Genomic DNA, 26,357 nt, shown 5'->3' on the forward strand with positions numbered 1-26,357 from the left:
ACATTGTAGTTACCACTAATTCATCAGGTCCATTAGTACTTGACTTGTAGTGTTGGCCATGCTTACGAGCTAGGAGACGTGCTCGTGGAAGCAATCACGCAAATGAAGGTGAAAGTGTAACATATAATGTGCAACCTTTACAAGATCGTGCTTTAATTTGTTACAGCTTCAGCTTAAAACCTAAGCTAATTTTGAATCTCTTGTTAAAGCTTCATGAAAAGAAAGCCAGGCAACACAGAGTGACAAAAAGGGTCCTTAACACTCTAATCATCTACACGTGGACTTATATATAAGCGATTTTGATTTGTTTTCACTATAAATTTATAGTATGTTATTTTAATCTTGGCTTTCAAATTACGAATAATACAGATTCAAAAGTTTTGTCTGGTTCATTATTTTTTCTACGACTTATCAACAAATCGATCGGTCGAAAGTAAATTAGAAACAGGAAGATTCAACTTTTAAACTCAAGTGACATCAGCAAGCATGCTCCAAGTCTGGTGACCATGCTATAGCAAACCATTTTTCATAGATCATTTTAAGCACATGATAAATTTCAAAAATAGAAACTGAGCACATGATAAACAATCTTTGTGCCACCCAATTTTATGATGGTTTTTCTCAACAATTGCAGTCCGAAGAGGCGTACTCCATTGTACTACGATCCAATAGTGGTCGTCGAATATATGCTTGATATAACCAAAACAGGCATCCCCCATAACTTGATTCGACTGAGGGAATTGCTAAAGATACTGATTTTATATCATTTTTGTTAGCATTTTTTTTAAAGTGGTAAACGTCCTACTTTGTACGGGAACTTTTTATATAAAAGTTCTTTTAAATATCTTATAAAGTCATTTCTAAATTTAAAATAATTTAAACCCAATTAATTAGTAATATGAGCTAATAATATTCTCGTTTTACGTGTCCAAGCTTAATATCCTCATTAGTATAATCAAACGGAGAGTGAACATCCTTATTTTTTTCGCTTATGTTTATACTTGTCAGTCAAAATTTTAATTTTCAACCAAAAATTTAGAGTTGAGTTTAAGATTTTTTTTCATTATAGTTTTTTTCAGTCTTTTTTTAGATAATTTAAAACACATATATGAGGAGGAGAGCTAGGGTTAATATCTCTGCACGAATCTTAAAGCATATTCGGTGGTCCAAAATTTAAAAAATAAGATGTGAGATTTTATATCAATAGATATATAGACAATACAATAAAAGTTAGAGTTTTATTTACAAATTATTTTTCGTTAGCAAATACTCCCTCTGTTTCGAAATATTTGGCACCTTTGACTTTTTAGCACATGTTTAACCGTTCGTCTTATTAAAAACTTTTGTAAAATATGTAAATTATATGTCTACATAAAATTATATTTAACAATGAATCAAATGATAGGAAAAGATGTAATAATTACTTAAATTTTCTGAATAAAACGAACGGTTAAATATATTTAAAAAAAATCAATGGCGTGAGATATTTCGAAAGGGAGGGATTATTCCGTTTCGCTTTTACCTCAAACAAACCACGATGGAGGTGGAAACTTTCCGTGTGGCCGGAATGTAAACGCGATCCCCGAGGTGGATACTGACAGCGACCTCCGCCTTCTTCAAACCGGGCACGTGCCACGACGACGCCCTATCCACCACACTATCCACACACACAAAACCGCATTACTACTCGATCGCCGGCGTCGCGGTCGCCATCCGCCGCATGCATGCACACGCCGCCGCAGCTTCACCGGAAGCTTCGCCTCGACCACCACCACCACCACCGGCCTCAGCTCCCCCGCCGCCGCCGCCGCCTTCACATGCCGCGCGATGGCGACATGCGCGCGCGTTGCGTACGTGCGGGCTCGCGCCACGAAGTCGACGGCGAGCGCCCGATATTCCTCGCGGAATTAATCATCCCGCGCCGTGCGCGCCGTGACCCAACGCCAACGCCGCCGCCGCCCCGCCGTACCGGAGCACGGTGGCTGTCCACGTGGCACCCCGCGCGGGGCCCACCCACCACCTCCTCTCCGCGACGTTTCGAGGAAGGTGAGGGGTGAGGAGGCGGCGGCCGCTGTCACGGGGTCGGGGACGTATTCGAGACGGCGACGGTGTCAACGATCCTCAGCCGTTGATGTCATGATCGGACGGCTGAGATCGTCTCCCGGTTCGGTTGGCCGTTTGACCGGTCGCCGCGTCGCTATAAATACCGTTTCGTTTCCACCGTTTTTACTCCGATATTTTGCAATTCGCGACGCGATCCGTCTCTCGCTCGATCGCCATGGCGGCCATGAGTGACACTGGCTCGAGCTTGGCGCAGTGGGCCGAGCTGTACCACGACGCGTCGGCTGCTCACGGCGGCGTGGTGGCGAACGGTGCGGCGGCGGCGGCGACGAGCCCGGCGTCGCCGGCGGGATCGACAGGCGGGAGCCCGACGCGGGCGCCGGGGGTGGAGGGGCCGCGCGTGGGGAAGCCGGCGAGGAGGCGGTCCAGGGCGTCGCGGCGCGCGCCCGTGACGCTGCTCAACACGGACACCACCAACTTCCGCGCCATGGTGCAGCAGTTCACCGGCATCCCGGCGCCGCCCGCGGGCGCGTTCGCGGGGCCCGGCGGCGTTCCGGTCATCAACTTCGGCTCCGACTACGGCTTCACCGGCGCCGTCCTTCCCTTCTCCGACCACCTCCAACCGCGCCGGCCGACGTTCCAGGACCACCAACAGCTCCTCCGACCGCAGCAGCAGTACACCGGCGCACCGTTCGGTTACGGCAACCTGCAGCAAGCCGGCGGCGCCGGCGCCGGCGCCGGCGACATGTTCAGCCACGCGCTGAGCTCGGCCGAGGACAGGTTGCTCCTGCAGAGCCTCCAGTCAGCTCAGATGCCTACTTCCGCCGCTAACCACAGCGCTAATGGCTACTTCGCCTAATTAACCAACGGTTAATCGAAGACACATCACAAGCAAAGAAGATTCATGGACCAGTTGTGTTTAACCCCCTACAAGTTAATTTTACCCTCTCCTCGATCGTGTGCAATTTCTTTTCTTCTTATTACTTTCACATGTTTGTTCAGTTAAGAGAGAAGATCACTAAAATCAGCTGATCAGCTATCCATGCTGCAGCGATGTAAATACTCCTAATTTTTGCTTCAATTCGATTTCGCTCTTTGGTCACTCTCATAGCCCATGTGTGGATTTTGACAAGTAGTAAAAAAAAAAATTCTGCGTGATTTGATTAGGCCAGGGGAGGAATCAACTTTTGATTTGGGTTGCCAAGTTTCAGAAGCAAAGCTGTGGCGGGCGCACGCTAACCACATGTTGTTTTCACGGGTTTATTATTGCATCGCATCTGCTCCTTCTTCTGGATTAATAGCGAGTGTTTTGTGGCGCGACGTGTACTAGCGTGGGGTTTTTTGTCGACGGATTTGATTGGTCGGCGGGGGCTGACGGGTGGGTCCCACGACATTTCGGGGTGTGCGTGTGACGTGGGCGTGACGTCATGGGGTGACGGGGCAGGGTCAAAGTCAGAGTTGTCATGCTGCTTTATTTAGCTACTGTTCTGCTTTTGGGGAGCGAGGCTCAGAAAACTAATTTCTGAAGCTTCTACTAATCGTCAAGATGAGCACGGGTAGTTTGGACGATTAGTGAGACACCCATGGTATACCGTCATGTACCATTCCTCTATACTTTAGTGTATATATGTCTAGATTTATTAACATCTATATAAATATAGAAAATACTAGAAAGTTTTATAATATAAAGTTTCCACACAATATTTCACTACCTCCGCCCCAAAATAAACGCAGTCGTGGATATCCGTGTCCAACGTTTGACCGTCCGTCTTATTTGAAAAATTTATAAAAAGTTAAAAAAATAGTTACGCATAAAGTATTATTTATATTTTATCATTTAATGACAAAAAAAATACTAATCACAAAATATTTTCAAATAAAACGAACGGTAAAACGTTGGAGATGAATAGTGTAAAACTGCACTTATTTTAAGATGGAGGGATTAGTAAATTTATAGTTTAGTGCCTAACTATCACCGAGTCAAAGGCTCATAGCATTGTGGTGGTAGGCGGCGGCACATGTGGATCCACAGTGGTTGGAGGCGCCTCGTCGTGATGAAGGATAACGAGGAATGGGATCGAGCGGCGAAAGCACCTAAAGTTGTTCCACTATACGCTAAGAATTTACAGGTTACTTATTACTAGCAGGATATATTACGAGTGTATTTTACTGTAAAAGTTCTCTTGAAAATGCTGAAGCTTTTACTAATCATCAAGATGAGCACGGCTAACTAGGTATTAAGTTTTAATAAAATTATGACAGGGCTTTATAAAGATGACCTGGAACTGGAATCCTTGATGCGGCTATGTGTTTCTACTTAGGAAAATATTCAGAACCATGATTTGTACAGCCACCGGTTGGAAGTTCAAAACTGCATGTGAGCTATTATGCTGAAAATATACAAACATATATGGGCTGGTGTTAGTGAGCTGCTAGTGAAGCCTGTGAAGTGAATTTGTGATTCTGCAATTCCCAAGTTCTTGTTGTCTTGTTGATCTACTTCTATGGTGCTAATTTAATTCTCATACAACTTGTGGAGTCATTTCGGTCATCACTCATCTGTCAAAAACTGATAAACTGTTTGTGACCAGCACCAACTTGTTCTACCAGCAAAGTTTGGTGAAGAGCCATATAGCAGATAGGAAACCAACCCCTAATATTCAGAAATTTAGAATGCCTGAGCCGGCCGTGTGCTGTGAGGCATCTACCGGGGTAATTCAGTGCGAAATTAAGATCTTGGTGTCAGATGTTTTGGATGCATAAATCTGGATACGTTTAAAACTTGGGCAGATTAGTGTTCAATGAGTTTCTGTCTGCTGGCTGGCCTGACAAGTTTTAACAATGCTATAGGTCAATTGTTAGTTACTCCTGCCTTAGATCGATACGATATTGGAGTTGCCAATACTCCCAGTTGTTTACCAAACAAGCAGTGTAATCTTCACGCAGAGGTGCAACCAGAGAGTTGATCAAGCATATTGACAAAGCACACTTCAGTGAACGGAAACCCTGAGAATTTACTGCAAATTCAGTCAACAGCTTAAACCTCTCTCTCTAAAAAAAGTTTTAAAGCTCTGAAAGTCTGAATTACTGATCACGTGATCATGTGAGATCATGTGAAAATATATTTGTTTCAGAAATGAAGGTTGAAAAACCAACTCTCTTTTCCGTGCCTGTACAAAAACATTTTCAGATTTCAGGACCCTCTCTTCCTCCTTTGTTAAAGCATGTATTGTTTATGTAGTTACACCATTTATCTTGGAAGTGATGTTTACAGCGGCCAAATATATTCCAGTTTTGCATATGCTTAGCTTTTAAAGATTCAAATTGAAGGAATTATTCTCACACTTGTGTCGATTATATGTTGATCTCGGGCAAGTGAATACTAGTGTGATCTCCTTATCAGTCAATTCGCCTCCTTTTTCAAGAAAGGTAAGAACAGATTCTTCTCGTGCAAGTTGTGCTGTTGCTTTGGTTCCAATACTTGTATAGCTATGACCAGTATTCATACCTTTTCGTACTTGATACGTCCTGCTGATGAAACACCGGTGTCACTCTATCAGAACAGTATTCAGGTTATAGAATTTTTTTGATGTGTCCAATTGTCCATCATGAATCTAAAGCTCCATTCAAAACAGACTATTGGACGGATCGTTGCTATGAATTATCTACTCAATTATAAGAATAAATTAAATAATTTAAAACATGTGGTCTAAACAATATAGTTAAAGGAGTATATTTTTTAGAAAATGTGTTTTTCAAATTATGGAGCAATAATTTGTTTCAACAATCAGATGGATAATCTGAAAATAAGATGCATATGTACTTAGGGGTGTGTTTCCCATTTCCTACTTCTCGTTTTTTTACGCCCATATGTTTCCCAACTAATAAATGGTGTGTGCTTTTTTAAAAAAAAAATCTATAGGAAAGTTGTTTTAAAAATCATATTAATCTATTTTAAGGTTTTTTTCTAATATTTAATTAATATGCGTAAATACATGTTTCGTTTTGTGTAACTGAAAGGAGGATTTCCAACCCTTACTCTCGAACACAGCCTTAAAAGCCTATTAGCACTAAAATTTGTGTATGAGCATATTGGCACTAAAATTTGTTTCGATCACTTTGCTTACTGCTATAGCTCTAGCTCTTCAGTTGTCACCTTTTGTTTTCTCCTTGTCTTTCTCTGCGATGTCGTGGTTGCTCCACTCTCTTCTCCTCTTCTCCTTGCCTGTCTGATCGATCGCCTCGCCACCGCCGCCGCCGCCGCCGCCGTCGTCGTCGTCGTCGTCGTATCGGCATGGAGGTGTCCCACATGGCCAACTGCAGCAACGTCTCCTCACCGGAGCAGCAGCCGATGCCGCCGTCTTCGGCGGCGGCGGCGTCGTCGCCGTCGCGGCCGCAGCTTGACTACGACGTGGTGGTGATCCTGGCGGCGATGCTGTGCGCGCTGGTGTGCGCGCTGGGGCTCAACTCGATGCTCCAGTGCGTGGTGCGGTGCACCCGGCGCGCCGTGGCGGACCCCGTCGGCTGGGTGGAGCACCGCCGCGCCGGCGCGGGGCTCAAGCGCGAGGACGTCGTGGCGCTGCCCGTCGCCACGTACGTCGCCTCGCCGGCGCCCTCCGCCGCCGGCTGCGCCATCTGCCTGTCGGACTTCGCCGACGGGGAGAGGGTCCGGCTGCTCCCGGCGTGCGGCCACCGGTTCCACGTCGTGTGCATCGACAGGTGGCTCCTGGCGCACTGCTCCTGCCCGACGTGCCGCCGCCGCCCCTCGCCGGAGGCCGACGGCCACGGCGCCGTCGTCGGAGAAGACCACCACCATCGCCTGCAAGTTTTGACTGCTGCTTAATTGATCGGCTAAACTTCTTTTACTATAGATTATGAGCGTGACCTATATATGCTCATTATCCGGTAAATAACTTGTATAATGGCTGATGGTTTTACTTCGCCATCATGAGTGAGTAGTTATTATTTTCGTCTATCCAGGAAAATCATCCTGAATGACAGTTGCTTTTATGTATGAGCATCCCTTGTTACTGCATAATAATGCAAAGCTAATCATTAAAACTGGCAATGGGTCTACAGTATTTGCCTTTTTTTTAAAGGAAACAACTCAGAACGCATACTCACACACCACAATCACATCACAACACACGAACACACACAGTCCCTAACACACGCTAGGATTGAGAATGGAGGCACTAGACCTCAGTGCACGGGAAACGTGCAGTCCAACTGAACGCACATGCGTGTGTAACCTATTTTCTAGTTGAGACTGCCCTGAAGGACGAAGGACAGTCCCGAAGAAAATACGGGAAAAACCCGTCGAGGTGAGGCCCCGCGAGTCGAATTCACGACCGACTATTCGCACCACAGCGAACATGCCAACCGAGCTAAGCTCGATCCTTAGTATTCAAAATTTCCAAAAGACCTAAAAAAAAATACACAATCGACTGCACTACCACTCCCTATTTTCTAGTCGAGACTGCTCTGAAGACAGTCCCAAAGAAAGGACTGGAAAAACCCGTCGAGGTGAGCCCCCGCGAGTCGAATTCACGACCAGCCGTTCGCACCACAGCGAACTTGCCAACCGAGCTAAGCTCGGTCCTCAGTATTTGTAGTTTTTTTTTTTGGCGAGGAACAGTATTTATAGTTAACTACTCCCTCTGTTTTAGGTTATAAGACATTTTGACTTTAATCAAAATCAAACTGCTTTAAGTTTGACTAAGTTTGAAGACAAATATAGTAACATTTTCGACCCAAGACAAATTTATTATAAAAATATATTTAATTATTGATTTAATGAAACTAATTTGGTATTATAAATATTATTATATTTGTCTATAAACTTAGTCAAACTTGAAGTAGTTTGACTTTTACTGAAGTCAAAACGTCTTATAGCCTAAAACAGATTATAACCTAAAACAGAGGGAGTAGCTAAGAGATGTACTGTTCACTTACTTCATCAATCAAAATTTCCAAAATACCATAAAAAAGCACAATCGACTGCATTACCACTCCATCCCTAAAAGAATAAACATCTTACTATAAATATTTTTATGAGCTATGGGGAACTAAAGATTTTTTTTTTCGATAATGAAAATCGATCTAGCCTCATAGGACCGGGAGATATGAACAGACTGGCGATGTTCGTTTCACTAAAAATGGAAATGAAGTTAGGGCAAGATAAATGATAAAGTCATTAGAATATGATTAATTGAGTTTCATATTGTCAATTGTTACAAACTTGGAAAATAAATTTATCAGATATTTTAAAATAACTTTTATATAGAAAGCTTTTACATAAAATATACTGTTTATCAATTTGAATAGCGTGTTAACAAAAACTAAGATAAAATCTTTATCTTAACCAGCAAAGAACAGGGCCATTGTACAGTTAGGAAAAATACAACAGGCAGGTCTCACGACTCTCATCATTGTATAGAAAAAAAAAGGAGAGGGAAAAATGAAGTGATTCCCACGGTTTATCTGGAGGGCGTGATGCCCCTTCCACTAAGAGAAACCACTTGACGGCTGGCAGGGCAGGAATGGGATGTGATGAGGAGGACCGAGGGCGACACTGCCGGTTGTTGTCAGTGTCATTGCTCCGCGAAAGCTTAATCGGAACCCAAATTGCCATGGACAGGGAGGGAGAATATCATCATCAATATAGGAATACGGGACACCTTTTTGGAGATATCGATCCATTCCATGGTGTACGTTAATGCACCATACCAAGTGTAGGAAATCAGGTCTGTTTGTTTTGTGTGCAAGCAGTGTGTTACTACTTGCTTCATTCACCCCAACTCATGGAGTCCATGTGTCGCACAACAAAATAACAAAATTCAAACAGGCCAAAAATAAGCTCGGATTATCACAACACAGCATGTATCTTCATGTCGGCAATGGTTTTGTTCGGTGTGCTTAATATTATTCCGAGATACAGAAGGGGCCATCAAGTTTGCAGCCTTCTCTTCCTACATTACTAGGGCATCTGCTGTTATCAATGGCATCAGGGCTTAGCGTTGACGAGAGCCATGTGCCCGATCAAATCCAAGACCCGGTTGCTGGAGCAAAGAAACAAAATCTTCAGGTCAGATAAAGATAGATGGAAAAAATACATGCAAGGCACCATTTGGAACACACGAGTTGCGTATGAAACATTCAGTTTCTGCAGTAATCAGGAAAACGAATAGGTTCTGAAAAGGGCTGGCTAAGGCGTTATGCCATTAAGTGGATGCTCACCTGTAGCCCCACTCGTTGTCGTACCAAGAGACGAGCTTCATGAAAGAAGAACTTAAGCCAATTCCAGCCTTGGCATCAAATATGCTAGACCTGGAAAATATAGATAGGCTTTAGCAATTTTTGCTCCTATGTTCAAGAAAAACATTGTGAAGACGAAAATACTTACCTGGTGTCACCAATGAAATCATTCGAAACGACGTCCTCATCTGTGTAGCCTAAAATACCTTTCAAAGAACCTTCTGAGGCTTCCCTGGGAACAAGGACCAGGACATGGTTAAGTACTATGTTGGATTAACAACTCTCCAGTCCAATCATTCGAACAATTGCAGACAAATGATGACCCAAATACTAACAAAAAATTGAGAAGTTAAGCCAGAAATGATTAGAAAGCATAGAGCGAGAAACTGAACAGAATATAAACACCAACGAAAAAATGAGTGCATTAAGCAATGAAGCAGCAACTAAATGTGCTAGGACATGACAAGAAGATTGGAGGCATACTTGATAGCTGCTTCCACATCCTCATAAGAAGCACTTTTCTCAAGACGGCATGTCAAGTCAACTACAGAGACGTTAGGTGTAGGAACTCGGAAGGCCATACCAGTGAGTTTCCCGTTTAATGCTGGAAGGACCTTTCCAACAGCCTAATATCAAAGCAAAAGGTTTGAACATGAGAAACTTGAAAAAAGAGGAACTCTCCCACTCACCGCGAGAAGAAATAACCTTTGCTGCGCCAGTAGAACTAGGGATGATGTTCTGACTAGCACCCCGTCCTCCCCTCCAATCTTTCATTGAAGGACCGTCGACAGTCTTTTGGGTGGCTGAACAAATAAAATCATTTGATTCAAAAACAATGCTACTTTTATAAGCTTTTAGATGAGAAGAGCAGTAAATCCTGTATGTGCAAATCGAAAAGTATAAAAGAGGAGAAAACCTGTTGTAGCATGGACAGTTGTCATGAGGCCATCAGCTATGCCAAATTCCTCGTGGACAATCTGAAAAGTACAAACCATGATACAAACCAGTATGGTGGCATGGTGCTACATTTTGTAACAGCGAAATGTACTTATCATCTGAAGTCAAGAACCGATCAAAGTAGACACAACATACTCCATGTGTATCCTTAACAAAGAAAGGATACAACAGAACAGAAAAATACCTTGGCAAGGGGCGCAAGACAGTTGGTAGTACAACTTGCATTAGAGACAACATTCATGCTGGGGTTGTAATTCTTCTCATTTACTCCGACTACAAACATAGGAGCATCTGCGGATGGAGCAGATATCACTACTTTCCTTGCACCACCCTATATAAGCCAGATGGAATCTCAGCATTTTTTGCATGTGAATGGCTTAGTTTATTTTCTGATTGGCCAGAGGGGTTGTGTAAATGCAGAGGCAAACCTTTAAGTGTGCTGATGCTTTCTCAGTTGTTGTAAAAACACCAGATGATTCAACAACATATTCAGCTCCAAAGTTTCCCCAAGGAATATCTGAGGGATCTCTGAAATGGAAAGGAGAAGCACCAACAAATAATTTTAGCAAAACTAAAGCACGTGGGAGAATTATTACAACCCAAAACTATATAACAAGAATATAAGGAGTCAAGTATGTCAAAAGTACAATTTTTAAACAAAACCGTGGATTCAACCAGACCTGAAGAATTCATGTTCTTACCTTTTGCTTGTAACTGAAATTTTCTTCCCATTAATCTCCAAGGTTGACTCATCCACAACCTTTATGGTGCCTTTAAATGGACCATGTGTCGAATCATACTTGAACATATAAGCCTAGAACAAGAAGAATATCACGATCAAAGAACTTGAAATACTCTAAATGAAACATATGAAGTTGTAGCACTCAATACAGTTATGTTCAAAAACAGTTTAGTAAAGGTGAACCTGTCAATTTTCTCATTAAGAATAATTATGGTTATCTGAAACTAACAAAATAGTAAAAAAAAAAAAAGTGAATAGCATGGGTTGGGTTCGTGTTCTCATGCAAGACACACCTCCAGCATGTAAAGGACCTTATATAGGAATGCCTTTTCTCTTTAAGATCTTAAGTCAGATAATGATAAACAAAGCATGTTTACTAAGTTAAGAAGAGCTAAAGAGTACTTAGGCATATTATCATATTAGAGTAACAAGCATTTCTACTCAACATGTTTACACTGTTATTTGTAGAAATAATATAAAGATACATTGAACATCATCGGTTCCACTGCAACAGGACGTAATACATACTGTGCTTTTCCAAAATCTAGCAACAGAACTTACCATGTACTTAGCATCGATAAAAGGATCATTAACAGCCACAACTTCAATGTCATCTCTATTAGTTGCAATTCGTAGAACCAACCTCCCAATCCGTCCAAATCCTGCAATAACAAGAATAAAGAGTTCCTTTACAACCAAAGACTAAATAAAGACCAAAAGTAATTTAAGGTCACCTACAGAAGCAATGAAGTTGAACAAGGGTTCACTTCAACGTTCCAAGTTGAGTTAGCATAGCGCAACTTCCAAATAGTAATCATACATTACAACAACTTGATAATGTCATTATTTTTCCAATCTACAGGAGGAACTCACCATTGATGCCAACCTTTGTCTTCTCCGTGCTAGAAGATTCTACATAAAGAAGAAAAAAAAGTTAATCATAACACCACTGCAGTCCTCATAAACCCCTTTTAGTGTTTGATGGATGGAGCAACTTACGATGGGTGGCAAGGGGTGCTTGTGTAGCAGTTGCTCTCACCGGCTCAACGCTGCTAGCACTGCAGTAGAAAAGCAGTTTATTGAAAATGCAATGTGCTACAGCTAATACTGATCAACCGTATCCATGATATGCACAGAGCAAAAACCACAAAAACACAAGTTGAGAAAACGAGGGGTCAAGTCCGTTTTGCTCTCAGAAATTTTCCGCTCTAACCAACAGCTGTGCTCTCGGTTGTCAAATTTTGTTATTCAAGGAATTCGAATAATCTGGATGATGGAGGCACTCACAGTGAAGACGAAGCCCCAACGGAAGGAAAGCCGCAGGTAACCTTGCTCCTAACGCACGACACCTGCAACACAGCAGCAACATCGATCAATTTGGTGGAAATTTAGCAAGTTTCAATCTGCGAAATCATGGCTAAACAAACGCGAACGAATTTCAACTGAACTCGGAAAATCAAGCGAAATACAAGCAATTAAAGTGGGAAACAGCTGAGTGTTCACTACAATACTCCACTCCTACACATAGAAACAAAAACATCGCCTTACGAACAACAGTTTCATGCGCATGAGTTGGCAGCTGTCAGTCACACGAAACAGGAACAGGTTCTCACCGAAGAGACCAAAAAAAAAAATCAGAGAGGGAGAGAGATCGGGATGGCGAATGGGGACCTTGACGGGGTCGGCGGCGCGTGATCCGCCGCCGCTGCCGGTGCCGGCGATGGCCGGGGTGGCGGAAGCGCGGAGGGGGACGGCGAGCGACGCCATGCAGGTGCGGCGGCGCTGGAAACTTGGCTTCCTCTAAGGAAGGCGGCGGAATGGAGGCGGGGGCGGAGGAGACGGCGAGCGGAGTTGTGCGGCGGCGGGGGTCGTCGTCGGCGGCGTGGTTCCGTGATGCGTCTCCCGGTATCTCGGCCTCGGGCGGAGTTGTTTATGGCTTTATTATTACTTGTAGGTTTTTTTTTCTTTCTGTGCCTCTTTTGTTTTATCGCCTATCTTTTAACTTATACTTATACTTATAAATATAAGCTATAATTAAAATTTTTAATCTTAAATTTAAATTTAAAGTTGATTTTAGAATTTTTTTTAATTTCCATCCTAGTTTATTTTTCAGCTTAAACTTTTAATCTTTTAGATTGTTAAGAACATGTATATAAAATTTTTATTTACAAACTATTTTCTATTTGCAAATATGTTATTTCACAAAACTATGGAGTCCTTAGTTTGTTCTCTCTCTTTACATTTGAAAAACGTGTAAAAATATTTTTATTGAGGATTGACTCCGATAATCATTTACAGTTAGAATCGGGTATATCTATCGGCCACTGTTAGTACAGGTGCGGTTTTGCAAAGGATCCATATCAGTAAATTTTGGAAGGAAAAAAACCAAAAAGAGAAGTCACGTGCTTTTCTTGTGAAGCATCTACTACACATTTTGTGAGCGATTCATGCATTCTGTTGTAGGTTCTTCAAGAACTTCGTATGACCATGGACATTTAAAACTTCGTATTTCTTTTCCCTTGTGTTCGAGAATATTTGGAAGGAGTTATTGCTCCTTTCGGTGTATGAAAACAGCAACGAATAAGACCAAAAACCTGCATATGTTAAAAGCGCGAGGTTTAACGTGGGCCTGCACGAATAATTGCACAGTACCTTTCACGAATCTACGGTTTGTTTGGTTTCGGTCAGGAGACGGATCAAACGTCGCGAAACGTTTCGTTGCATCCGTCCGATCTGAGGCGAGGCGAGCCCGGCCCGGCCCAACTGTTCGTCGGAGCTACCCGCCTGGGGGCCCACCCTCAGAGGCGAATATGCCAAACTTTGATGCGGACGAGTCCTTCCCTGTGTCCGCCGTCTCCATCGACACACCCCAAAGGCCCAAAGGTGACCCCAAATACTACTCTACATTTTGAAACTGTAGGGTAAATCACTCAATGTCTTCACTTCGGGTCTGTTTACTTGGGGAAAAAAAAATTTTTAGGTGTCAGATCGGACGTTTGACCGGATGTCGGAAGGGGTTTTCGAACACGAATGAGAAAACTAATTTCATAATTCGTCTGGAAACCACGAGACGAATCTTTTGAGCCTAATTAAACCGTCATTAGCACATGTGGGTTATTGTAGCACTTATGGCTAATTATGGCCTAATTATGCTCAAAAAATTCGTCTTGCATTTTACACGTAAACTGTACAATTAATTTTTCTTTTTATTTTATATTTAATGCTCCATATATATGTCCAAATATTCGATGTGATGTTTTTGGGAAAAGTTTTTGGGAACTAAACAGGCCTTAATCAGACTATAGAGGCCTGTTTAGTTCCAAATTTTTTTTTTTCCAAACTTTTAACTTTCCATCACATCAAACCATTCATACACACACAACTTTTCTATCATATCGTACCAATTTCAACCAAACTTCCAAACTTCAGTGTGAACTAAACACAGCCAGAGGCTCTTTGTTTTCCCTAATAGGTCCGCTAGTTCAATCCCAATAGCTATGATCCTTCCTTTTAGAAACACGGTACAAACACGCGTACTCACAACACGAGCGCGCTTTATAAACACACACAGACAAAACAGGATGTGAAGGGAGATTGTGAACCGAGACGAAACGATGGTCGGTAGACAGGCGCCAGGCGCGCGGGAGAACGGTTGGGCTAGGCTAGTTGAGGAGGGTGTGAAATAATGATGTTACAATTTATTATTATGTTGTTTTTAAATATACATGTAGGACGTAACGTTTGACTATTTATTTTATTTAAGATTATTAAATATTGAAAAAAATAAGTCATTGCTGAAGTATCTTTGATGACAAACAACGGATTAATACTTAAATAGATTTTCAATTAGACTAATGATAAAATAGCATGTCTAAATATACTAGCTTCATTTTCTAACCATAGTTATTTTCTATATGCCCAGTGTAATACTTAATTATCACATCAATCACGTATATGTAATTATTTTCCTTATGTTATCTCAAACAGAGTTTCCTCCCAACCTTCATTTAACGGGTAGCATTACAAATTATGATAGAATTATCTTCAAAAATACTGTAAGTTTTATAGTGGGACACTTTTAAATATAACTACATTATATTTATAATATAATTCCACCACAACTATACAGTAAGTACAATATAAGTTGTATATAAGTATAAAAAATATATGTAAATTTATACCTAAGTTATATAGCGATTATAATGTAACAACAGTATAATTACGTTGTAGTTACACTACTTACATTTTAAAGCTTTTTGCGACAGTTTTTAGCAATTTTTTGTTAAATCCTAATCTCACTTAAACAACCAAACAATATTTATATTTGGAAACTGAGAGAGCAGTATCAAAGCTTGCCTTGAAGTCAAATTTTGCATCAAATAATCGCCCGTAATTACGCCGTGCCGTCAATCAAATCTGGCGAGAGACGAAGCGAAGCGACGCACAACTACCACTCCACCAGTGCGCGCGACTTCCGAGACGAACCGATCTGACGGACGGAGAGAACGCCATCCTCGATCCAACGGGCCAGATCCTCCCTAGCCTCCTCCGTTCCCGTGTCACTATAATGGCAAGACACACACCTCGTGCCACACACAAACTGCAACCAAGAACTGCCGCCGCCGCCGCCGCCGGTGACCTCTCCTCTCCCTCCGGCGACGTCGGCGAACACTCCGTCACCGATGGGCAGCGCCCTTTTCTCCACCATTGCCACCTCGGTGGAAAGCCTCCGCGTCACCGGCGCCAACGCCGACGTGGACGGCGTCGCCGCGGAGAAGAAGCCGCCCCGCAACGACAGGAAGAGGAAGAGGAATAAGGGCGCGAGCGGGAGGACGTACGAGGAGACGCGCGCCAGGTACCCGCTGCTCGTCGAGGCGGTGGAGGCGCTCGCCGCTGCCGGCGAGCTCGGTCTGCCGCCGCCGCCGCACGTGCGGGGGCACCGTCTCCTGCTGGAACGCGTCGGCGAGGACGACGCGCGGCGGCTCGAGCGCAAGCTGAAGGTAGAAGAGCTCGCGAGGGGGAAGTTCGAGCTTCGCCGGCGGCGGCTCACCGCGGCGTTGAAGGAGGCGCTGGTCAAGGCCGGCGGGCGAGCGCCGAAGCTTGAGACGATACAGGAGGAGGAAGACGACGACGACGACGACGACTCCCACGGCGACAGCAAGAGGAGGAAGGCGGCGGCGGCGGCGGCGGAGGAGGAGTGCGGGCGCGGGAGGCGGCAGTACGAGGAGATGCGGGATAGGTACCCGTTACTGGTCGCGGAGGTGGAGGCGCTCGCCGCCGCCGGCGAGCTCGCGCTGCCGCCGCACGTGCCGGGGCTCCGCCGCCTGGTGGAGCTCGTCGGCGGGTGCGACGCGCGGCGGCTGGAGGACATGCTGAAGAATGATGCGCTCATGAAGGTCGTGACCAACCTCCAGCGCCGGCGGCTCACCGTGAATTTGATGTCTGCGCTGATCAAGACCGAGGAGAAGCACAAATGAATCCGGCGAGCCGGCGATCGCCGGTGCAATGCAGCAGTACAGCTCCAGTGTTTTGGGTTTTGCAGTAAGCTCACGCATGGCTGCTTAAACTAATCAGTATCATTAGACAATAATGTAGTATATAATAGACTGGAGTAGTATCTTGGAAGAAGAACCCTAAACCCTTGTTTGGACTTTGGATAGTGGAGGGAAATTTAACTGAAATCCCGGGAAATCTGAATGGATTGGTCTGATTGATCCCCATGTATCTGGAGTATTTTTTATGGCAGCATTAGCTAATCAGCTTAGTGGTGGCAAACTAAACTTTTGGCCATGCATGTCATGTGTGATAATGTTGGAACTTGGAAGAACTCAATTATGTTGATGTTATGATGCTTGATTAGAACTTGGAAGAACTGATGGCAGCATTAGCCAATCAGCTTAGTAGTAAGTATAATGTCAACTTTCAGAACCTGAATAACTCCTAGGTCCTAGCTCAACAGTGCTGAAAACCTATAACTTGATTACCAGTTGACACGGCTAAACTTCATTGGTTTGGTTTATGGAGGAGCATCAATCCCCATATTTCTCAACCGTTGGGCTTGGAAAATTGAATTGGAGAGGTTCAAGTGTCCAACTCAAATCCCTTTGGTTTCGCAGGGATAGCAGTAGAAGGTTTTCGGATTTTTCATAATACCTATTTCTATACAAGCTTGTAGGTTCATACGATTATATATTGGCAGCAACAGAAATAAACTCATATATGTTTTGTTTTTTTTTTGTTTTTTTTTTTGTTCTTAATCTGATCCGCAGTTGCTTCCCATGTCAATCCACCGGATAGTCCAGCATATATTGTTTACTGTGAACTTTTGATTTTTTTCAGATATGTACTGCTTCATGGCCAAGCTCAAATTTAAATCGTGAATGTTCCAGTAGGTCGAGCATGATCAAAACACCACTTCATGTATCTGATATATGCATCCAAACTTGAAGTTCAATCCATGTTGTTTTACTGACCATTTTACACTTGTACTTGGTGAACTGAACCAGAGTTCCTGCATGGTCTTGTTAACAGAATGTGAAATATCTAAACATTGAAAATAGAAAGCTAGAATTTACAATTCTTTATAGCACTGCTCAATTGCTCATTGTTGGGAGAGAGATAAAAGGCTTACATATTTGCTCCTAGTATTGGGCATTGTCTACTCCCCTCTTCATGCATCAGGGTATTTTGGCATTATTCTGAAACAAGAAGCAATCTTCAGTCCTTCACAATCATTTTCTCCAATAACACAGCCTTCAACTACTCCTTCATGAACAGAGTCTCCAGTGTTGGATCGAGCTGCATTGCCATGGGCCAAGCTCGGATTAAGATCACGATACTAATTGCACTCGGCCAAAATTCCACTTAATGACAATTCATTCATACGGCCAAGGTCAAAGATCCGGGGTTGCCTGGCTGACTCTATTTAGGTCTCATTACCCAACTTGCTTGTTAGCTACTGAATGATAAATCAAATTGAAAGGCAAAACACAACATCAACTACGTGAAAAATAAAACAAGCAAGCAGAAGATGGATTAGATAGCTAGCTGGGCGCGGCTGCTTGAAGTTGATCAGCGTGGTTCCCTACTTCATTGCGACAAGGCAATGTGACGACGGAGGTTCAAACGGGTCGGACTTTTTTTAACTCCGAACCCCTCCTGGTAGAGTGGTAGGCTGGGGCCATCTCATGGCCCAAATGGAGATGCATTTACATGTAGATGGGCTGGGATTCCGGCCTGGTAAGGCCCAATAAGTAGCCCAATATCTCCATACCCTTCACAGCCAGCCGCACTAAAATGTGAGTCAAGTGGCCTCACCAAATAAATTGTGCATCCTTTGTGTAATAACTTATTTTCAGTGTTTCTGAACCTCTTTTTCATAGTATAATTGCAGTAATATAGACTAAATCAGCTAAGAATTTTTTTAAAATAAGCTTGAAGTTGATCAGCGTGGTTAACAACTACGCCAAGACAATGAAAAAACGGAGGCTCAAAGGGAATTGGAATTCGGAGTTTACGACCCTTGGTCCCGTCGCATGGCCCATATGAAATAAACATGTGGATGTGCCAGGTCTCGGGCCCTGGTGAGTCCTCAAGGCCCAATATCTGCCTCTGTTTCAGGCCTCAATTCCATAGCCCATCAGTACATCGCCTCCACGAATTCACAGCCGCAGACGCGACGCGATCCATTCGTTCATCTACCATTTCATGTCCGAAGCATATATACTATATAGCAGTTACCGTTCCGATTCTGGGAATTGATCATCATGTCGGCATCCATGTCAGCCATCAGGCTATGACAAAAGCCAAAGGTAATTAACATACCCTAAACATGGCAGTTTAAAGTGGCTGCTCACACTGACGACGACGAATCTGTTGACGATGAATCTTACTAATTTGTGAATTAAGTGACACAGAGAGTCAGCTGCATGCGTGACACCATGTGATAGATCGATGTTAGATGCATAGTAGCTTGCAAGTTGGGGAAATGAGCACCACATGAAAAGAGGTAAAGCTAGTTAGCATGTGTAGCTTGAATGCTTAATTAGACGCAACAATACGTAAAGGCAACAAAATGTGAGATTATCATATTATATTCCTAGATTATATAATCTGTTCTAGTGTAGCATTTGATGGATTCATCGTCAGTGAACCAATGATAGATCGATGTACACACAAATCTTGTCGGATCTCTTGTCACCTATGTTTATCTAGTGTAGGTTTACATACAGTCCGGTGGCTTTGTTAATTTACTCAATGATGAGTAGTAGCCTTTATCTTTAAGCAACAGGACACTTCTCTCGGCTTCCCGCTGGTGTTCTCCAGTTGATTTTAAATTTGTATACGTCTACTAGTTTTTAGCTAGCTCGTCTGCAGGGTTCAGTATTTTGATTGAGCGCCGGATAGACCTTGAAACGGCATGGAGTCTTTTTTAAAAAAATAATAATAATCAAATTTTGATATACTTCGACTTACTTCGATAACATTATGGTCAATTATACTGTTTCAAATTTGAATTCTCGAAAACCATTTGAAATTTTAATAGGAATCTACTTTCGGACGGTGTCAAAACCTCAAAATTTCACAATTTTCGATCACAACGTGAATCCTGGTCATCTGCAGACTGCAGGCATATGGTAAAACCGTGATGACAACAAAACGTACTACATAGTTTATGGTGTTTCTGCAAATGAGCCAAATAATGTGTGATCAGCTATAGTTAATTGTTCATTATCAGTGTGCCAGGATTTTTATTAAAAAAAGAGAAGCAAAAAAAGGGATCAGAATGTTGACTAGGGTCATGAGTCATGCTGCCGTGGTAGTAGACTGGTGAGTTGGTGAGTCGCAAGTCGCAACTGCGCGTGCATGTGACGAGGCTTGTGCGAGAGCCTCCAAAAACCATGTGATCCCTCCACTGTTCCCACATGGCGAGCACGCAGATTTAAAACGCTCCGATGAGATTTAAAACGCTCCAAAATGTTTGTGTTGTTCCGTGGAGCATGTTCTTCTGACCGGTCAAATCGTACGAAAATTCACTAGTTTTTGCTGCCAACTATGGGTACATGTGTGGTTTGCACACCACAGCAGAGGACTGTGTACAACCACTAGTAAGATGACTTTATTCCCGCTCTAATTATGATTTGTGAGCGTTTTCTTGTTTCCTGAACTAAACAAGGCTAGCTAGGTAGGAGTAGGCCGGATTATTCCTCCGTTCAATTTATTTTTCTGGGGGTTCCTGACATCTCAATCAAACAAAACTAAAGGAAACTTATTACACAGTGACATATGTGCATGCATCTCATCTCTCTATGTCTATGCTGTGTTTTCCGACCGTTGTCACCGTTGTGGGCCACAATGCTCACTCTTTGTGGGGGCAGAATCGATCGATAAAAAGCTATAAACACTATCGGATGTTCAGTACACGTATCAACGGATACTATCCGTCGCATCACTGTTGACAAGTCACAACAACAAATGCTGAGTTGTTGCGATGGCGATCGATCTGGCTAGTTGAGTCTCGCGTCGATCGATCGGCCGCACCGTTGTGCTTTTGTCACTGATATGCGAGTCTGATAGGCTTCGGATCCACATATCAGTGACAAATGCGCGGTGCAATCGACTGCGCGGATTTGATCTCCTTTTATTTTCGGACGCAACGGGCGGCGCGCGCGACATTGGCACAGCAGCCGCGCGTGGCTCCGACGCTCGCATGCACCGACCCACCGCCAAATGTTGTACTACAGTAGACTACTCCACCTCGGTACGACCAAAAAAACGTTGGCCGATGTCTCTGCCAATCTGCCATGCGTCAAGGTGCACGGTTGTCATTGTCAACAAGTAGTGTAGTAGTGGTACATACCGATGCAGGTTCATGCATGCGTGATTTCTTGGTTTTGTTTCTCCGGTACCACTACACTCGACTCCAGCTGCCGGCCTAAGCTTTTTTTGTTGGAGAAGAAGCTAGCATAGCCCACAGGTTCCCTTGATTCCTGGAGCTGGCTCATCCAGAGCCAGCTGCTCCCTAATCATCATCACTTACATTATTCTCTTTAACAAAAAACAAAAACAAACAAATGATACTCCATATATACTACTAGTACTAGTAGCCATAGTACTGTTGTAGTAGCTACAAAGAGAGGCTCATGGGTTATCCTTGTGTTTGAAGCCAAAGAAAGAAAATCAGAGACGAACAAGCCACACCAACTTTACACTGGTCCCCAAGCTCACATGGGCCAACGGGAAACCACTTCCCACTCCCCCACTCCCACTCCACTGCCCCACCCACCTCTACTCCTATAAAATCTCACCGACCACATGTACCCGAGACCTCGAACCATCCATCCATCTATCCACCCAACCACTCTCTCGCTCGCTAGCTCATCGCTCACCGGCCGGTTGAGATGGCGGCGGAGGGCAATGCGTCGTCGTCGTCGACGGCGACGGGAAGGGGGTGCGGGCTGGCGCTGGGGAGGTTGGTGAGGAAGCTGAGGAGGCAGAGCAGGATGATGCTGTCCACGGCGACGTCGTCGCGGCCGCCGGCGGCGGCGAGGTGCCAGTACGACCCGCTCAGCTACGCGCGCAACTTCGACCGGAGTGGCCTCGGCGACGACGGCGGCGACGTCTCCGCGCAGCTCTACCACCGCTACACCTTCGCCTCCCGCTTCGTTCTCTCCTCTTCGTCCACGGCCGCTCGCCGGCAGCCGCAATAGGGGCCGAGACCGATGCTAGCTGAGGCACGCATGGCCGGCCTGCGCGTGCCAGTGCTGCGCGTAGCTAAGCTAGCTAGCTTAGCTCTAGCCATTAGAGGTAGATGCACTCTTGTTCTTCATCCTGCAGTGTTGTTAATTAATTAGTGTGTTCATATGAGGAGGGAGTGGTGGTTGTAAGGGATTTCTTCCATGGCTCTCTCCATTGGCCGAGATGATGGTTTCGATCTCTCGTGCTGATTTCTTGGAAATCCATGCACATTATTCCTGATATAAATCGTCCCATTAATTCCTTTTTTTCATGAAATTCTGAAATTGGCTGATTAAATCGCCGAGATCAAGAAAAATTGGATGCTCGCCAACTTTGTAGTAGATGTTGTGTTGATTGCATCATTCAGGCTACAATAGTTGTTACGGCGTCGTTGCGTTGTCGCTGCATTCTACAGTAGTCGGTCACTACTACTACTCACTAGTGTCACCGCTGCGCCACAGCGATTATTCGCACGGGACCCCTGTGCCCACGGGTGACGGTGCCGACCACCGGCGAGGACGCGAGATCGATCGGTGCTACTAGTAAATAAAATTTCACATTTTCACTGCTCCTGCATTGATTCGAGGAGCGGATGGGCTCGAAGAAAAAAGAGAGGAAAAATAGAGAAGAACGGTTGCTCTGTGCAGCAAATTTCCAACGACGGAAAGCAAAGAACTTTTTTTTAGAATCACAGTATAAACGTGTGCACACTTAACCGTATGAATGTATGAACATATATACACTAATTGACATTATACTCCTACTACTAGATTTTTCACGTACCTGATCTTGAGGCCCAATCGTTTGCCAAATTGAAAACCCAAGTCCAATTATAGGCCAGGCCCTCTTGAAGGTGCAGACTTCAGAGGAGACTGCCTGTTTGGGGTTAGGCTCTACTAATGGCCCATTGTACTTATCGGCCTATAGCTTTTGGCCCAGTTCTCCATCGCATAGGCTGAACATTTCTGCCCAAAGTATCACGGTGATCCAACAATGTAAAAAATCAAGAAACACCACGAGCGTAAGTCTCTTCGCTCGAGAATTTCGTTACAGCCTTACATACAGGTAGACCTTCTTCGACAGTCACCAACATGAACACAGACATGGGTTTTTTTTCATTGCTCCTTCCATGATTACTCGCTTAATTAGTACGTCAACAGAAATAATTTTTTTTAGACAAGTACAGCAATAATATTTTGTTCCTAGCAGTTCTGAACATCCTATGCTATTGGGATATCACCACTTCAGCAGGTTGGAGCCAAAAAATCTGGATGATGCCTCAAAATTCTCCAGCAAGGTCGGAGCCAAAACATCTTGATGATGCTTCCAATTCTTCACCAAGGTTGGGGCCAAAACATATTCATGATGACAGGATTGTCTCAAGATCTCTGTCACTTTCTCATCACCTTCATGATCAAACAGATATAGGAAGTCTGACTCCGGCACTTTCTTCTCTTTGAAACCAAGATGGAGCGAAGTAGAGGAATACAAATTATTATAGTCATATATGTTGGCCAGATTCAAAGAATGTTCGGACATGCAAAGGCTTGAGACAAGGGGATCCAATGTCCCCAATTCTTTTTAACATAGTGGCTGATATGTTAGCCATTCTTATTGAAAGAGCCAAAGCCGATGGCCAAATTAGTGGGGTAATTCCTCACTTAGTGGATAATGGTTTGTCCATTCTCCAATATGCCGATGATACAATAATATTTCTTGAACATGATTTTGAACAAGCAAAAAACATGAAGGCCATTCTTTGTGTATTTGAACATCTCTGGGCTGAAAATAAACTTTCATAAAAGTGAAATTTTCTGCTTTGGGGGAGCTAAGGAAATGGAGGACCAATATAGACAACTGTTTGGTTGTAATTCTGGATCCTTTCCATTCAGATACCTAGGAATCCCCATACACTATCGAAAACCTCAGAAATTCTGATTGGAAATGTGTGGAGGATAGGTTTCAAAGAAAACTTAGCACATGGAAGGGAAAAAAATAACTCCTATGGTGGGAGATTGGTTCTTCTTAACTCGGTTCTTTCGAGCCTTCCCATGTTCATGTTATCCTTTTTTGAAATACCTCGAGCTGTACTTCAAAGACTGGATTACTACCGATCGAGCTTTTTCTGGAGCAGTGATAGCCAGAAAAAGAAATATAGGTTAACAAAATGGGATTATATATGCCGGCCAAAAGATCAAGGTGGACTGGGTGTCCTAAATCTTGATATCATGAATAGATGTTTGTTGAGCAAATGGCTATTCAAGCTTCTTAATGGTGATGGCCTATGGCAAAACCTTTTGCGCAACAAGTACTTAAAAGGTAAACCCCTCTCCCACATGTCACACAAACCAGGAACATCCCAATTTTGGACTGGCCTAATGAAAGTAAAAGATCAATTTTTTCAGTATGGATCTTTTAAACCTGGTAATGGGATGGAAATAAGATTTTGGGAAGATACATGGTTGGGCTTGCAACCACTCAAATATCAATATCTTTCTCTGTACAATGTGGTTCGAAAGAGACATTCTACTTTGGCAGAGGTTATGAGCACAACACCGTTGAATGTTTCATTCCAACGATCAATTGTAGGACCAAAGTTAGTTGAGTGGAATGATTTGATTTCTCGACTAGCTAACATAACCCTGTCAAATGAAAAGGATTGCTTTATTTGGTCGCTACATAAAAATGGCCATTTTTCGGTCAAATCCATGTATAATGCGATCATCAATTCCAATGTAAGAATCCACAAGAGGATCTTATGGGAGGTAAAGGTACCACTAAAAATCAAAGTATTTATGTGGTTGCTTCACAAAAAAAGTAATCTTGACAAAAGATAACCTCATAAAGAGAAAATGGAGGGGAAACAAGCAATGTTGTTTTTGTAATACACAAGAGACCATCCAACATCTTTTCTTTGACTGTCATGTTACACGTTTTTCTTGGCGATGTGTCTTCTTTGCCTTCAATATTCCCCCTCCCCACAATGCAAAAGATATTTTTGGTAACTGGCTAAGGGGAGTGCCTAGACACACAAAAAAATAATTTTATTTGGAGCTAGTGCTCTATGTTGGTCAATTTGGCGTTGCCGTAATGATATGGTTTTTAACCATAAAAAAATGCCTAACATCATGCAGGTTATATTCATGTGTTCCAATTAGCTCCACTCTTGGTGTATGATGCTTTCACAGGAACAACAGAATACTATGCGCAATGGTGCTACACGCTTGGAATTGGTAGCCAAGGAACTTTTACTCCGGTTTGGATGGCGTAGTACCTACAGAATTTCGTGATAGAATCTACGTGATTTAAAAAAATATGATTTTAGTAGATCATATTATCGGCAGAAGTTGGGGGTTTGTCCCATCTCACTTTTTTTTAAGCTCTTTTCTATTCACTTCTGGACTTTTTGACTGTGTGCCTACGGGCAGAGGCCGGAGATGTAACCCATTTCCATTATCTTAAAAAAAATGTTGGCCGGATTATGATTTCCGCAGGGTGTATGAACAATTTTGCTTGGATTGTACCAATAGGTGCATCGACCTGTTTACAGAGCCAAAATAAAATGGGAGGTGAGGATATACAATGGAGATAGATCGGTGTAAAAAGTCTGATAAGAGAAAAGTATAGATGCCATCCAAAATTAGATGTATATGATTGCTGCATTATCATTGTATTCATTTTAAGGCAAAAACAGAAAGTGGATGTTACTGATTTTAAGAGCCATAGCACACGATTGGTCCACTACCATAGTCTGTTAAAATTAATTGCATTTTGGGCCACATATTTCTACCAAAAATTCACTTTGAACCACTCTTGAAGTGCTTTATTAACTTTAGATTAGGTATTTTTATCAAATGTTATTACTTTGAATTGGGTGGCCCACATGTCAATAAGACTAACCACCTCTATTGTCTATGTGTCTCTTACATGCGGGCCACCTGGTCGAAACATTTGACAACAATATTTAGTTCAAAGTGAAAAAAAACATTATAAAGGTGGTCTAAAGTAAAACTTTAGTAAGAATATGTAGCCCAAAGTGTAATTTACTTCTAATTTAATTTATGTTGACAAAATTACATATATTTACCAACTACCATAGCTGCACTTCTTCAACATAGTACACAATACATTAAGATAATATCGTAAAGGGCTTAGTGACTCACCAAAACATGTATAGTAATCTTTTGAGTTTTTTTACTGTCGAGCAGTGAAGCCCGGTACCAAATGTGGACAACTGGATAGGTATGATCGGATGGCTGACATCAATTGGTACCTTCAGGTACCATTTACTCCCTACGTGGTACCTGCCAAAGGGGAATGAGGTGGAGGGGTAAAATTGTATTTGCACATTGGAAAGGAATTTCGTCGATTTGATTCGTGTTTTGGATAAGGCTTTGCAGAGGAAAATCTACGACAGTGGCGGCGAGCCGGCGACGCTTCAGGAATTACGGTGCGCTCCACCAGTCTTCTGTGGCCACAACGGTGCTCCAGGAGTTGTTGTCAGTGGCGACAACGGCAGCATTCCAGGAGTTATCGGTAGTGACGGCGGTGCTCCAGGGATCATCTGCAACTGCGGTGGCAGTGCTCCGATAATTGTCTTCGG

The 26,357-nt window shown here is 43.2% G+C and overlaps 4 protein-coding genes across 4 annotated transcripts; 3 read left to right on the forward strand and 1 right to left on the reverse strand.

Moving 5' to 3' along the window:
- The first annotated feature begins 2,222 nt into the window (after positions 1 to 2,222).
- Positions 2,223 to 3,163, forward strand: LOC127777235 (VQ motif-containing protein 22-like). The gene has a single exon (XM_052303797.1). It carries the CDS (start codon positions 2,279 to 2,281, stop codon positions 2,918 to 2,920), a length of 642 nt encoding a protein of 213 aa, XP_052159757.1. The 5' UTR covers positions 2,223 to 2,278; the 3' UTR covers positions 2,921 to 3,163.
- Positions 3,164 to 6,066: 2,903 nt separating this feature from the next.
- Positions 6,067 to 7,192, forward strand: LOC127777760 (RING-H2 finger protein ATL74-like). The gene has a single exon (XM_052304380.1). The coding sequence runs from the start codon at positions 6,356 to 6,358 to the stop codon at positions 6,902 to 6,904; it is 549 nt and encodes a 182-aa protein (XP_052160340.1). The 5' UTR covers positions 6,067 to 6,355; the 3' UTR covers positions 6,905 to 7,192.
- A 1,346-nt stretch (positions 7,193 to 8,538) lies between these two features.
- Positions 8,539 to 12,980, reverse strand: LOC127775543 (glyceraldehyde-3-phosphate dehydrogenase GAPCP1, chloroplastic-like). Its single transcript, XM_052301799.1, has 14 exons — positions 12,689 to 12,980; positions 12,305 to 12,366; positions 12,017 to 12,075; positions 11,891 to 11,929; positions 11,579 to 11,679; positions 10,977 to 11,089; positions 10,704 to 10,803; positions 10,460 to 10,606; positions 10,235 to 10,295; positions 10,024 to 10,121; positions 9,802 to 9,944; positions 9,467 to 9,550; positions 9,301 to 9,390; positions 8,539 to 9,122 (listed from the first exon to the last, which is right to left on the reverse strand). Exons 1-14 carry the CDS (start codon positions 12,782 to 12,784, stop codon positions 9,068 to 9,070), a joined length of 1,248 nt encoding a protein of 415 aa, XP_052157759.1. The 5' UTR covers positions 12,785 to 12,980; the 3' UTR covers positions 8,539 to 9,067.
- An 8,352-nt stretch (positions 12,981 to 21,332) lies between these two features.
- LOC127777416 (uncharacterized) lies at positions 21,333 to 22,060 on the forward strand. Its single transcript, XM_052304003.1, has one exon. The coding sequence runs from the start codon at positions 21,418 to 21,420 to the stop codon at positions 21,724 to 21,726; it is 309 nt and encodes a 102-aa protein (XP_052159963.1). The 5' UTR covers positions 21,333 to 21,417; the 3' UTR covers positions 21,727 to 22,060.
- Positions 22,061 to 26,357: the final 4,297 nt, after the last annotated feature.

This window comes from Oryza glaberrima, chromosome 6, assembly GCF_000147395.1.
Source record: "Oryza glaberrima chromosome 6, OglaRS2, whole genome shotgun sequence".
In the NCBI taxonomy this organism is placed as follows: Eukaryota; Viridiplantae; Streptophyta; class Magnoliopsida; order Poales; family Poaceae; genus Oryza; species Oryza glaberrima.